Source organism: Beta vulgaris, chromosome 1 (assembly GCF_026745355.1).
Source record: "Beta vulgaris subsp. vulgaris cultivar EL10 chromosome 1, EL10.2, whole genome shotgun sequence".
NCBI lineage: Eukaryota > Viridiplantae > Streptophyta > Magnoliopsida > Caryophyllales > Amaranthaceae > Beta > Beta vulgaris.
The window spans coordinates 56,742,090-56,757,793 of record NC_079202.1 but is presented as its reverse complement, the minus strand read 5'-3'; the positions used below and the strand labels follow the sequence as shown (position 1 = coordinate 56,757,793).

Genomic DNA, 15,704 nt, shown 5'->3' with positions numbered 1-15,704 from the left:
AAACATAAGGGGGAAAAAAAAAAGAATAATTTCGAACAAAGGCAAGTAATACTTGACTTGGTAAAATGTATACTTTTGTTTTGTGTTGTGTTCACATCCGACCTCCATCATTTTTTTCATAAAACCGTGGTCAAACCATAAAAATTGGGACCAAAGTTTTCCTTTTAGTCATGCAAGAATGAGGAATCACACAACACACGTATGATTTGTGTCAATTAGTCAAACGAAAATAGTAAGTGTTTTAACAAATATGCTTAAAGTATATATGCATTTAGTTTGGTACGGCATTAAATTATGTTTGTTGCCCCACTTAGTAAGGTGTAGTATTGACAAATCCACAATCAAACTACTAAATTTGGCCGCCTTGCAATCTAAAGTTAGATCTTCTGATTTCATAGTCCAAACATCATCAAGCTATGTATATATGTGTCTTCTACTATGTGTAACTATAAGTTGTAAGTTAATGATAACATATGCATCACATTGAAACAACTTTTAATAATTCACATTGTAATATATACCATTATATAGTTAAATTTTAAAACTAACTAACTCTTCAATCATCAGTTTCACTATTTCAAACTATAATTGATTGATTATGTAATAAAGGATATGTTATATGATTGAGACCTGCCATTATAAAAATCACCCTTTAATTAAATGTTATGGTTATCGTTGTTGGAAGTTCAACAAGAAAAACCTCAAAGTGAGGAGTGAAAAAACAAAGTAAAAAGCTAGCTCTTGTCCCACGTTGGAAAATTAGATTTGCTTCACCTTGTTTATTAATAGGAGTTCCTTAGCACTACTTGTTAGATAGAGTGCTAGATGGATGCATGGATACACCACACATGCCGGCCGAGCTCGAGCTTGTGGCGGGCGTGTGTTGTGGGTATGCGGTTCGTTTTAGATTTCCTTCTTTTGTTTTGTCACAAATCGCCATAATCTCGAATTGCCTTTATTACTGCATTTTGTAACCGTTATTAGCAAGATTTCCGAAGCCTAATTGATTCTCATTTCTTTTCTTCAGCCTTCCGTTTTTCTCTTTGAAGCCTTATTAAAAGGTTGTTTTCTCTTCAGTCAATACACAGGAAATAACTTTCCCTTAAACACTTCTGCAAAAAAAAATATATATATTCTCTAGTTTTGGGCAATTTTCTGATCTCCATCTGAGGTGTCTGAGTGCACACATATCTTGGAGTCGTGCTAATCCTGGAGGACGATCGCTTGATTTCTACTGCACCGGAGTAGCGCGAAATCGTCTTTTAGGATAGTGGTCATCCACGTCACAACAGTCTACTCTTCGTTCACGCTTCAACAGATAAGTATCATTTTATAGTTTTAATTGCAACAATCATATGTCATATATAACCATGTTTCGTCAGAACTGTTCTAATATGAATTTAAGTTTGTTTAGAAAAAATGAAGCGGAAGAATGATAAAGATTAATGATATATTTTTAAATTCCATGATATATAGTTTTGGACTTATTCTTAAAGTATTTGAATTCAAAATCCTATTATTAATCTTTGGAGGTTTACTCATTTTTTCTTTCTCTTACCTCGCATAAATCATTTGTGGTCAAATTTCAATCATAGAACACTGAGCTTATAAGCTATGCAAAAAGACAAGTGGGGGACTGGGGGAACCATGCATGCTGCTCCAAAGAGATTGATGATGGCATGGCTTGTACCTTGGGCTTCCTCACCATATTCTAGGAAGTTAAGCAAGATCGACAACTCCGGTATAGTTGCAACTTGCAACAATCGTTTTTTCAGGCCCACGTGTACTTGATTCTACTTGAAAATTGAAATCCAAGTTCTGGTGTCAAATTGTGTGTCAAATTTTTCTCCGGTCTGGGTGCTTTGAATCTCCCTAATTTCTTCCTTATTTTCGGTTACTCCTAAAGGTGCGTTCTATTCAACTTATTGGCCCTAAACTTATTGGACCTTATTTGAACTGAACTTATTGAACCTGAACTGAACTTATTGGAACTTATTAAACCTGATTGGACCTGATTCAACTTATTGAACCTGATTGGAACTTACTGGACCTTATTGGAACTTATTGACCTTATTGAAACTTATTAAACCTTATTGGCCATGATTGAAACTTATTAGACCTTATTGGACCTGATTGAAACTTATTAGACCTTATTGGACATGATTGAAACTTAGTCTCCATTCTTTTAGAGTGAGAGGAACTTAACTGGACTTAACTTAAATGAATTAAACTGAACTTAACTTAAATTAATTAAACTGAATAATGAAATGATAGGCTCTGTTTGGCATTATTAGCTGAAAATAAACTGAAACTGATAAGATAAAGCTGAAACTGATAAGGTAATTAATTAGTTTAACTGTTTGGCAAAATTAGTTGATTAAGTTGATAAATTATTTTAGCAAAATTAGTTGTTGTAAAAAATTTCCGAAATTTCAGTCACCTAGTTTTGAAAAGGTAAATTTTTTAACTTATTATTTAAGTCATTTTAGCCACCAGAAATTTTATTTTAGGTGCTCCCAAAACATTACTAATCATTTAAGCACCTCAAATATGTTAGCACCTTATTATTTAAGGTAGCTAAAATGCTTATAATAATAATAATAATAATAATAATAATAATAATAATAATAATAATAATAATAATAATAACAATAATAATAATAATAGTAATGAAAAAATAGAATAATTATAAATAATAAAAAAACAATACAATAATTATTATAATGAAATAATAATATTATTAACAATAATTGTAATATATGAAAATAATTATAACAATAATATTAAAAATACAAATAATAATTAGAATATTAAGTTGAATTGAACTGAACTGAGTTGAAATGAAAATAAATTAAAAAAAAGAACCTTAGTCCTATATCAGTTAGAGATGAATAACAATTAAATCTATACAAATATATTAAAAGGCGTACGAAAACAAGAAACTATATCACGTGGCGCTCTCCCTAGGGAGTTTTAGTTCATGTAATCCATATACAATAAAAAATTAAGAAATTGCATAGTATAGGGTTTGATCCCGAGACCTTAAGTATATATACTAAAGTTCTAACCACTAGGCTAAGTTGTATTTAGTGTTATTATCATAGAGTATTATATTAATAAATGAAATTTTTTCTTACCCGGGGCATAGCCCGGGCCTAATAACTCGTTAGAACAACTAAAAGTTGCTCAAAAATGTATGTTCTATTAGAATACGATGATATCCATTCATTACTTGCAACAATAATGTCAAATTGTCATGTTAATTGAATTATATACTCCCTCTGTTTTTTTTTATCTTTCTCACTTGGAATTTTGACACTATTCATACTTAGAGAGAATCTTCTCAATTTTGTTCAATTTATAAGAAAAAATATAGTCATGTGGGATCTTGTTTGATTCGTCTCAATTAGTACATTATTAATATTCAATCGTTATAATTTTTACTAATATATAATGAAAGATATTTAAGTTCAAAGAGGTGCATTGGGAGACGCGCACAGAAAAGTGAGAATGATAAAAAAAAAAAACAGAGGGAGTACTTTTTAGTGGAAAATAATGAAACTCACACTAGGCAAATATTCTAGTAGTAAATTGTTTTCTACCGCAAAAGAAATAATCTCCTCTAATTTTTTATCCTTTTTATTTTGTTTTAGGGTGCATTTTCCTTTTGTTCTCCCTTCTTGTATTTTTACTCTTAACAACCAATTACTCATGTGTTATTATGGCCAAGGATAGGAATTGGTTCAAGTGGGTAGAGCGCTCCCCCTTGGCCCTTGAAGTCAGGGGTTCGATCCTTACCCCCAACATTATGCTAGGGTATTTCCTTCCTACAGGCTAAGGGTTAGCCCTTGGGCTGATTTAATTTCCTAATCAAAAAAAAAATTGTGTTATTATGGGCCCATCATTTTTCCTTGATATAATGATATGCGTGGAAGCCGGATCGGGAATAATCAAAATTATGATTGGAATTTTAAACCTTGCTTTCTACTTATTTTGGGCTAAAAAACATGACACCAAAAGAGAAAATAACAAATTATACCTTCGAATTTCGAAACCTTAGGAGGTAGAGATATAGAGATGTTTTTTTACGGCCTCAATTATATATTCCAACCAAATTATGAGAAATTAGAGAACCTTTCTTGGATTTGCCTCATCTCAATTTTCAAACACTGATAGCCTAAATGGAAAGAGATACTTAGGGCATGTTCTTTTAGACTCATCTTCAGTTAATTTTAGTTCACTTTACTTTAGTTTCTCTCAGCAGTTCAATTCAGTTGAGTTTCTCTTAATCTAAAAGAACGGGACCTTATGTCCACCTTGACCTCCTTTTATATTTGTCTAATTAGTATGATGCAATTTTAATTTCTTGAGGGGTGATAGATAATCATCTCTAAACCATCTTGAGCATATGGTGGAATTCATCTCCTTCCACCTAGGCAATGCCCCCTACCTTCATTGCTAAAGCCACTTCCCCAACCTTGATGTTGAGTTCATAGAGCAATCCAACTATATTTTCACAACATCTATGTCAAAGGCAACAACCTCCTTATCATCGAAGGCCCTTGGCATCCTCCATTGAGAGTTCAATGAAGACAATTAGCTTCTTTTTCAAAACTTTGATAATTGAGACGTCAAACACATCTTCAAAGAAACAAATACAGTGATTGACTGAATTGCAAATGATGTGTAGCTTTCCTCCTTGTATAATTAGTATTAATGGATGTAATAACTCCTCTTCGAACTATATTTTCACAACATCTATGTCAAAGGCAACAACCTCCTTATCATCGAAGGCCCTTGGCATCCTCCATTGAGAGTTCAATGAAGACAATTAGCTTCTTTTTTAAAACTTTGATAATTGAGACGTCAAACACATCTTCAGAGAAACAAATACAGTGATTGACTGAATTGCAAATGATGTGTAGCTTTCCTCCTTGTATAATTAGTACTAATGGATGTAATAACCCTCTTCGAACTATATTTTCACAACATATATGTCAAAGGCAACAACCTCCTTATCATCGAAGGCCCTTGGCATCCTCCATTGAGAGTTCAATGAAGACAATTAGCTTCTTTTTCAAAACTTTGACAATTGAGATGTCAAGCACATCTTCAAAGAAACAAATACAGTGATTGACTGAATTGCAAATGATGTGTAGCTTTTCTCCTTGTATAATTAGTATTAATGGATGTAATAACTCCTCTCCGAAACAGTCATTGTATCTGCAGAGCTTCTTTCATACAGAGGACATCTTAAAGCCTAATTTATATATAAAAAAAACCCCGAGCCGAAATTCCCACCCCAAAACCCTCTAATTCGGGCTGGGCTATGCGGGCTTTTCGAGCCTTTATTTTTATGACCAAACCAAAAATTAGTCTAGTTTTTCATTTTTATATTGCATGTGCCCCGAATTTTATGCCCAAAAATCGAGTCAGGCCAAGGCCAACTGCGGGCCAAAAATTCATGTCCAAAACCTTCCCATTTTCGAGCCGAACCTATATTGATTACCTCTAGTGTATTACTAAAAATTATAAAAAATTAATATCATCAAAGTATACTTTAAATCGAAACTAACAACATACCATATAGCAACGATTGATTGTATCTAAAACAAAAAATATATATAGTCAAATATGATGAGTGAATAGTACGATTTTCAAAATTTAATATTTATAAGAATATTTTATTACAGAGAAAGTATAAAACTTAACAAGTAGAAGCATAAAACATCGTTGTCATAAACTTTCAAATCCATATCTTTATCCCCCACACTCAAAATTCTAATTCTTCCATTTATTCTTAATCAATCTATCAAAAATGCACCCCCAAAAACTTAAAAAGAGACTTATGAAACATCGTGGTCGTCGACTAAAAATTTCACTTCTCTCCACTGTCTTTTAGTTTAACTCCTAACAATATTTTCACAGCTTCCCACGTGAACTCCTCCACTGCATTGCATGTGTCCCCACTTAAGATCCTCCGTATCCAATTACTGGACCCCACTCTCACTTCTCTTCTTCTCCCCTCACACGTGTCCTTTCATCCCCCCTCACACGTGACATCCCACGTGTCCTTTTTACTTCCCCCTTTGTCCTATAAATTCACAACCAACTTCACCAAAATTCATTGCAACAAAAATAAAAAACAAAAAAAAAACCTCTTTTTTTCTATTTATTTTTTCTATCTTATTTTTTGGTATATGCACCCGGTTCATCCTTTGGGCTACATCTGAATCGAGACCAAGTTCAGGGTGATTAGGTTTCATTCTTCTCTTAAAGGTGTTGCGGAGATTCAAACACCCGTCTTACCAAAACCAGTCCCATCACCACTGGGCCAACTTGGTATTTTTTCTACCTTATTAACCAAACAAGAAACAGAAAAACAAACAAACCTTACTTCTGTAAAACTCTGACCAATATATCTTCTCTCTCCTCATCTTCCTCGTTCTTCTCAACCAAAAAAGAGGAGAGAGAATCATACAAAAAAGTATACAAAATCAGAATCTCTGCATGTTGTTATACTAATTAATATAAAAAAAAAAAAACTGAGTAAATCTTTAAAGTGCAATCCTTCTAAAATCCTTAGTCTTACGTTTTCTCACGCCAACAGATTTTGTTGTTCTATAAAACCTCCCCTTTTATCTCCTCATTTCCACCAAACGTCCAAACACATCTTAAGAAGAAAAAAAAATGGCTACAAAGTATCTGATAGCAATAGCTATATACAGATTAATAGTAACGGTGGGGCTAATAACTGTTAGCCCCACTGAGTTACTCCACCTCAGTACGGATCGTACTGAGGTGGAATCGGCGTCCGTTGATTTCGGACGCCTTACTCGGACGGAACCTATAGCAGTGTTCCGTCCGAGATCAGCTATTGACGTTGCGGATTTAGTTAAATCCGCAACGTCAATAGCAGGATTTACTGTGTCTGCCCGTGGACATGGACATTCCATTAACGGGCAGGCACATACCTCAGATGGGGTGGTGATAGAGATGGGAAGAAAAGGTAATAAAAGCGGGCCGGGTGGGCCCGTAGTGAATGAAATTGAAGAGTATGTAGATGTATGGGGAGGGGAATTATGGGTAGATGTGTTAAAGTGTACGTTAGAGTATGGACTCGCACCTAAATCATGGACTGATTATTTGTATCTAACGGTGGGTGGTACGTTGTCTAATGCTGGAATTAGTGGACAAGCTTTTAATCATGGTCCTCAAATTAGTAACGTTTTTGAGCTTGATGTTGTTACAGGTAATTCCAATTTTTCATTATTATTACTTTATTTTTTGTTCAAAATGAAACTTCTCCTTTTAGTTTATTTTTGCATGGAATTGTGCAAAATATAAGGAAGAAAAACGTGACTTGATTTATTTTTTTTGTTTTTGGGATGAAAAATAACAGGAAATGGAGAGCTTGTGACTTGTTCTGAGAAGAAAAATTCGGAGTTGTTTCATGCTGTGTTGGGAGGTTTAGGCCAATTTGGTATTATTACTCGTGCTAGGATTGCCCTTGAACCTTCTCCTCAACGGGTACTCCCTCTTTTTTCACTGTTTTAATTTCGTATACTTCCTCTGTTTCATAATACTCGCTACAGTTTTCATTGTGGGAAGTTTCATATTACTTGCTATACTTACTTTTTAGCAATAAACTCTTTCTATCTCTCTTCTCTTACCTGGGTTCTCTTTCTTCTTCAAAAATTATCTAAAAGTCCGTAAATTGAAAAGTATAATAAATATTTGAAGCATTTATTTTAGAAGGGAGGAAGTATGAGATTAGAGGATGATCTGATAAGGGAATAACTAGAAAGAATTATTGAATATAGAGTATATAAACTGATAATATTTACCCTAATTATTATTTTAATATATGTCGACTCTAAAGTATGGCAAATAAGATAGTTATTTATGGTTCTTGGAAAGATGTGGTGTTTGGTAAATGCCAGTTGACATGATGAATGTGGGACATGATATGTTACTCGAAAGAGTAGGTTAAATTAGGCAAAGCTAAGTTAAATAGCGAATTCTCCCTAAAAGTAAAACAGAAGCACGACAGCACCGAAAGAGCAAACACATTCACTTAAAATTGGGTTTAATTAAAGAATGCAATTATTTTGTTTAGACAAGATTATTATTTTATTAGTTAGTTAATCACAGTAACTTATGGAATAGATCTAATTGATTAATTTTTATGATGTGTATATGTATGTGTAGGTGAGGTGGATAAGAGTGTTGTACTCCAATTTCACGGCGTTTACGAATGATCAAGAGTACTTAATATCGTTGCATGACAGACCAAGTAGCCAAAAATTTGATTATGTGGAAGGTTTTGTTATAGTTGATGAAGGGTTAATCAATAATTGGAGATCTTCATTTTTCTCTCCAAGTAACCCTGTCAAGATTTCCTCCTTAGGCGCCTCTAACAATGGGGATGTCTTATATTGCTTGGAGATCACCAAGAACTACTTCGATTCCTCCGAATCTGTTGACGAGGTAAAGATTGAATCTCGTCTATATCATCGTCAATATTTTGATCGTTACTCATTAATGTTTATCAATTAATTATTAGTATATGATATTTATATGACCGAGTTCAAAATATGTATGGTATGTCATATAACTCACATGATTAAGTCCCCGACCATTTAAACTCGCAACTATAAATTATATTGCAATAAAGGGGAAAATTGAGGATCCTTCTTGCAAGAGGTGAGAATCGAACCCTTGTCACAGGAATGAAAAGGGGGGCTTTATAAGCACTCGGAGTAATAAAAAACGAACCTAGGAGAAGTTAGAATTGTAAGTTAAAAAACCTGTTTACATAATTAACATGAGGATATAGGTCATGAATTAGTATAATTAGTTGATAAATTAGGTGGTTAACAGGATTGAATAAATTGAGTGTGTCGTGATTGATTTGATTGAATATATTGTGTTCTAGGTGCTATATTATTTTGGCAACATGTGACATTAGCTTAGCACACAAATAAAGACGTGCATGGCATAACATGATATAAAAATCATCTATCTAATGTGAAAATAATGCTTGATCTAGCAAGTTGGCAAATGATGGCTAACTAATTTGAGCCACTAGTTAGGCAGCTGTTGAAATCTAGTCATATTTTTGTAGTCTTAAAACTGCGGCTTTTGGAATTTTTATGACTGCCGTAACAAAATTTATGTATATTTGGTTTGAAATTATGTTGTCTATTAATTAAAAAGTACAATTTACTATTAGCTACTACTTAAAAAGTATTCCTACCTAATGTATTATACTCAATTTACTTATATATAGTGCTATGACATCTATCTAGTGACGTACACTCAATGAATTGAGGATGCAAGTCTATAGAAGAAACCTTATAAATACGTGGTAATTTATATTACCACTTTTGAGATGAGATTTCGCTATCATGATACTAATCTAAATTACATTATTAACGTGATTTTATATTACTATTTTTTGAATTTATTGTCATATTACTAATTTCAGGTAATTATAATCGTGATTTATATATGCTACTTTGTATCACTCATACATATATAATTTACATCGTCAAAGTACTATTGACCTAGGTAGGACCGGCTTTTACCATGTTCAACATGTTCCATGGAATTAATTGTGAGGGTTCCAAAATAGAGAAAGTCCAAGTAGTAAAAAGAAAAAGTTTATCTACTTATTTCAACTACTCTTTTTTCATAATATGATTTACATTATTGAATTCTTCAAATATGAGTTCGCACAGGGACTCTATATAATTCGAGACGGGCATCAACCTAGGAGTTAAGTAATTAAAATTTGATATTCAGAATCTGTTTGCTTTATCTTCCTTTATTTCACATGAGAAAAAGTGTGTATAGTCCATAAATCGAGATCAGAAGTTAGGTTATCGAAGATACAAATTGAAGAAAGTAAAGCTAAAGGTGAAGTCTAACCTGGCTATAGAATAAGATCTCAATAATCACCATTTTTCATAAGATTCTTCTTTTTTCTTACCTTACTTTCATCTTTCTTTAGTTTGCTGCATGCATGTGAGAAGATACCACAGCTACACCAAGAAAGATTTAAGCTTTTATATATACATGAAAACATGTAATAATATAATCTCCTTTATTTTGATTTCTCTCATAATGGTGAAAAGATCACTTTAATTTATCAACCAATGTTTTTATAGGAACCCTCATTTCTTTTAGAGTTGCTTTTTTATGCAACCAAATTATTCTCCTTAACTTTCTACCTACGTGGACTCTCAGTGCTTAAATACCTGTCCTTTAATTTGTTGCATTTTTAGTGCATCCCTTCCTAACCCTCACAAGTCACAATTAACATAATCAGTAAATATTGTTTTGTTGTCTTCTACAATAGGACACTTGTGCTCTTCACATTTTCTTAAATAACGTCAATTTTCCTATTTGTCTGTCCCTAATTTATTTTACCGAGCAATGCTACATCTACCCGGTAGGTAGTTAACCCATTAGAAATAGACCATTAAAAAACTATTAGAATTGCTGAGTTGGATTCCACTATTTATTTATTTTTATTAGTAGTGGGTTGTTGATCCACTGGGTAGATAAAGTTTTTTCCGATTGTACCATATTATCAATACATTGTATTTTTCCTTGATAATTGTGAAGTAGAGTAAAAACGAGTCAATAAATAGAAATAAATAAATAGTGAAATCTAACTGATCATGAGTTCTAATAGTTTTTAAATTTTTTAGTTCTAGTGGGGTAACTATCCACCGGATAGATGTAGCCGTGTCGAGTAAAAGCTATTGGTATCAAGACATAGAGGCCTGAAGCCTGTTTATAGTTAACATTATTGAGAAGAAGCTTCGTTTTCATTATTAATTAATTATCTTAAGTAGTTAATTAAACAGAAAATATTACTTAAAGCCTCACAAAATCTAAGCAGTCCACCTGCCAGATTATTCCCAATCTAGTCAGTCAGTCATTGTTGGCATGTATTAGTAAATTATTAAATTAGTTGGAAAGAATCAAACTTATCCTGAAAAAAGGAACTGTTTGGTAGCAGTCTTTTCTGTTCTTATATGTATACTTTGATATTTAATTAAGCATACATTCTTATAATTATTGGTAACATTTTTTAATTTAAGTACATACACACAACAAATAAGTTAATTATTCAAGTAGTTTATTTATTTATTTTGAACAGGAAATTGAGGCATTATTGAAAAAGCTTGACTTTATACCAGCTTCAGTATTCACAACTGATCTTCCTTATATGGATTTCCTGGACCGGGTTCACAAGGCCGAGTTAAAGCTCCGGTCTAAGGGTTTGTGGGAGGTTCCACACCCTTGGTTAAACCTCTTTGTTCCTAAATCAAGTATTGCTGAATTTGACAAAGGGGTCTTCAAGGGCATTTTGGGAAACAAAACTAGCGGACCCATTCTCATTTATCCTATGAACAAACGCAAGTGAGTTTCTATCCTCTTTTAATTACCACGTAGAAATTATATACTTCATTCGTTTCATAATAAGTGAAACACTTCTCTAAAAAAGCTCTCACTTAAAAGAGAGAAGTGTTTCACTTATTATGGAACGGAGGAAGTACTCTTGAGCTCGACTATTTGGAAAACTGTTGTATAATATCCAACGAACATGTCAATAGGACAATATAATATAATATTAAATTAATTATCTTTATTTGCTGGAAACATTCTTCATAGTATATTTCTATATCCGTTTTAAGTTGCCAACCTTTATGAAAATAAGAAACCATTATCTTAACAAAAAAAAAAAAAAAAAAAAAGGTTTATTGTTGACAACCCTAAATGTTAACCAATCATATCTAGCTAATTTGCATGTTGCATGTTACATGTTACATGTTGCAATGCATGTGGATGATTGGATGTAATATTGACTCATTATGAAGTCATGTTATGATTTTGATGCCATCTTATCACTGATAGCAAATGGCTTACACAAGTCTTATCAAAGTTTATCCATGTTTGAATATGTGACATTTTGATACTTGATAGAAGTATGTGTACATGATCGAGTTTGTCTAGGCAACCAACCGTTTGAGTCTCTTAGTAGACTCAAACAGGGGCATTTTGGTCATTTTAAGCCTTGGAAATTTCACACGCGTGTTGTTTAGTACCAATGCTAGGTTAGATTGGTATCATTGTCCGAAAATTTTGATACCAAAGTAAGGTTGCTTGGTACCAATCCTGATAACAATGTGATACCAATACCAGGTTATAATGGTACCAATGTGTAACTTTTTGAGTGTTTGAGTCTTTTTTGGACTCAAACAGTTGGTTACCAAGGCTTTCTCGTACATGATCATGGGCGAATCAATGTTGTCATAATGATACTGATTGCTTACATATTGGTATTACTCCCTCCGTCTTTTTTTATTTGCTATAAGCACTTTTTCACAAAGACCAAGGAGGGAGTGGGGACCATTGACATAAATGGAATTAACAAAAAAGCAAATAGGTAAATTGTGGGACCTATGTATTATATATGGAAACATTTACAAAATCAAGAAGAGAGTGATGGCAAATTTGTAAATAAAGTGTGGGACCTATATACTATATATGGAAATATTTGCAAATGTAGCAAATAAATTGAAACACCTCTAAATGGCAAAATGTAGCAAATAAAAAAAGACGGAGGGAGTAATATATATGCCATGCATCATCCATTTGTCTCTTTTTCCTATTATTTTCTTGCTCTCTTTGTGTACCCTTTCCCTCTTTCACAATAGACCTAGCTAGCTACCACTATCAATATTCTAGAAACAAGAAGTATACTTGAGCCCAACCAATTGTCTAACTATAGACAGCTAATGATAATGTTTTAAATTCCGATCTAATTAGGGTGTTTAAGGATTCATTCTAATTAGTTTGTCGAAGGGTTAAACTTAATCTTACCGAAACAATAATAAGTTGAACGGAACACAGTTTTAGATATAGCTATCTTATTAGGAATCATGCATAGCATGCCACGAGTAGGTAGTTTCAATTGTTTTGTTCTTGATTTAACCATACCTAAAAGCAAAAATTTCTTTGCAATATATTATAAAATCATCTAAAATTTTAAAAGGATGGGGGGAAATTAATGTTTAAGTAGTTAGACAAAGTTTAGGTAACATTCAGCTTCAATTGTTATGAAAGTTTTGGACCTTATCCTAGTTAGCACAGCTTAAGCCAACAATCTCCAGCTGTGTAATGAAGGAGTTTTGTCCTACTATATAAGTCCATAGAAAAATTCAAGCCAATGATTAAGAAGAAATTAAAGCAATATAATGTCAATAATATTAGTTCAAATATGTAAAAAGGAGAGGCCCCAATCAATTTGTTTAGATTAGTAAAATATAAATAAGAGATTGTTGAAGCAGCAAGTGCCAGTTAGGATGACAAAAGCCCTGATCTTTTTGTTGATAGAAACCCAACAGTCAGAAAGGGCAAACACTGTTTTTGCAAGTGGGAAGATTCTCTTGTCAGAAGATCTTCATATGACCCACTAAGGTTGCCTGTCTTTTTTTTCTATTAAACATGTACATGTAATGCTTCCAAACTTTGCTCTTCTTTGTACCATTGAAGTCCAACCACCCTTCTTCTTCTCTACCCTATTTGGGTCCCTCCTTCATAACCTAAACTAAGGCCTGTTTTCTTTGGCATAAAACAACTGAATTGAACTAAACGGAATTGAACTGAACTGAAATGAATAGTGATATGTGAGAGTAAAAGTATTGTCTAGAGCTGAATTGAACTGAACTGAAAATAAGTTGGGGAGAACATGCCCTAAAGATATATGATCATATCTGTAATCAAATCCGACATGCAAATCAATAGTAATTAGCTTTTGTTGTTCTCCTCTAACATGTTTGTTATGTTTGATGTAGGTGGGATAATTCGACTTCAGTCGTTACACCGAACGAGGAGGTGTTTTACTTAGTAGCCTTGCTAAGAACTGCGCTTGAAAACGGTGAAGAAACGCAAACACTAGAGTATTTAACTTCTCAGAATCGCAAGATTTTGAACTTCTGTAAGCAGGCAAAGATTGGTGTTAAGCAATACCTGCCTCACTATACCACACAACAAGAGTGGATTGACCATTTTGGCGATAAATGGGACCGTTTTTACAAGATGAAGATGCAATTCGATCCTAAGCGTATATTAGCCACTGGACAACGTATTTTCGGGCCCGTCGTTGATGTCAATAATGTTGCTTTAAGATGACTATTACCCAATATTTAGTCAGATTAGTATTGATCAAGTATGACATAGATTGACTTGAATATATAGCTTGTACAAAGAATTAGGGATTAATCAAATAGAAATTTAACAAAGTATTTTAGTGAAATATTACTATTCTCAAATTTTTGATTGTGAAGTTGGGCAAGGAGGACTTGGTTACTATGGTCATGTCATGTGCACCATATAGTAGATTGTAGGAACTTGTAAACTTGCAGTAAAATGATCAATTGATGGATCACCATCATATTCATTGTCTTTATGTTTATGAGACTAAATTTCAGATAGCTTTTTGAATGTAGATCCCTGTTTCCACTTTCTATCGTACCATTCCATAAGATCAGCATCTAGAATATCAGGATGATATATACTTGCATTTATTTAAAGGTAACATTTGTTAACAATATCATGTCTGAATAAAAAAATTAGACTTGTTGGCAACAATCATCAATTGGTGTGGTATATAAGATATGGTGGGTAAGGAATGAAGCCGTTTGGAATCAAGTGGTGTGGAGACCTGAGGTTATGTTCAAGAAACTGAAGCAACTGGTGCAGCAAAGAATTAGCCTAGTTCTCCCTAAGAAAATAACTATTAGGGATCAAATATGGGTAGATAGCAAGTTGGAAAATGTTTAGTATACAGTTTTGTTGTGAATTTTTCAGTTAGGGCCTGTTCTCCCCAGCTTATTTTCAGTTCAGTTCAGTTCAATTCAGTTCAATTCAGTTCAGTTCAGATCAGTTCAGACCAGTTCAGTTCAGTTCAGCTCTTGACAATACTTTTACTTTCACATATCACTATTCATTTCAGTTCAGTTCAATTCAATTCAGATCAGTTCAATTCAATTCAATTCAGATCAGTTCAGTTCAATTCAGTTCAGTTCAGTTCAGCTGTTTTATGCCGAAGAGAACAGGCCCTTAGTGAGGGGGGCAACCTAGTTGGGCTGCTCTTTTCTGAGGGTCTTGGTTGTAATTGGTTATTTTTAATTTGGTGATTAATATAATTCTTACTTAGCGAAAAAAAAACAATCATTACGATAAGTGTAATCTCATGTGAAATATATGCTAGAGAAAACCACATAACTAACACAATAATTAAAATTTGATAATGTAAATTAATAAAATATTTCATACGCGATTGAAGCTCTAATTATAATTACTAATAACCCTTCTAGCGCAGTCTCAAACTAATGCGATATATATACTTAGAGCAAATGAAATGATTTAAGTAATATCAAATCGATGGCTTCATCTCTATAAAGTATAATATATGTCTATAGTATGAATACTTCTTTATATTGTAAAAAAATATTATGGATTTTCTTTGGTGTATATATTGATTAAGGATGCAGTATGAACCGTGTCATTTCAAAGATATTGGAGTAATTAGAGATATTAATAATTAAATTTGTGAAGCGTGAAAACACATTTTTTAAACGTGGGTTCAAAATCATTCCAAAACCATTAGAGTTTTATGGTCA

The 15,704-nt window shown here is 33.0% G+C and overlaps 1 protein-coding gene across 1 annotated transcript; it reads left to right on the top strand.

The window, feature by feature from the left end:
• The first annotated feature begins 6,123 nt into the window (after window positions 1-6,123).
• LOC104889207 (cytokinin dehydrogenase 5) lies at window positions 6,124-14,527 on the top strand. The gene is made up of 5 exons (XM_010674373.3): window positions 6,124-7,252; window positions 7,403-7,530; window positions 8,212-8,490; window positions 11,174-11,436; window positions 13,875-14,527. The coding sequence occupies exons 1-5, from the start codon at window positions 6,691-6,693 to the stop codon at window positions 14,209-14,211; spliced, it is 1,569 nt and encodes a 522-aa protein (XP_010672675.2). The 5' UTR covers window positions 6,124-6,690; the 3' UTR covers window positions 14,212-14,527.
• The last annotated feature ends 1,177 nt before the right edge of the window (window positions 14,528-15,704 follow it).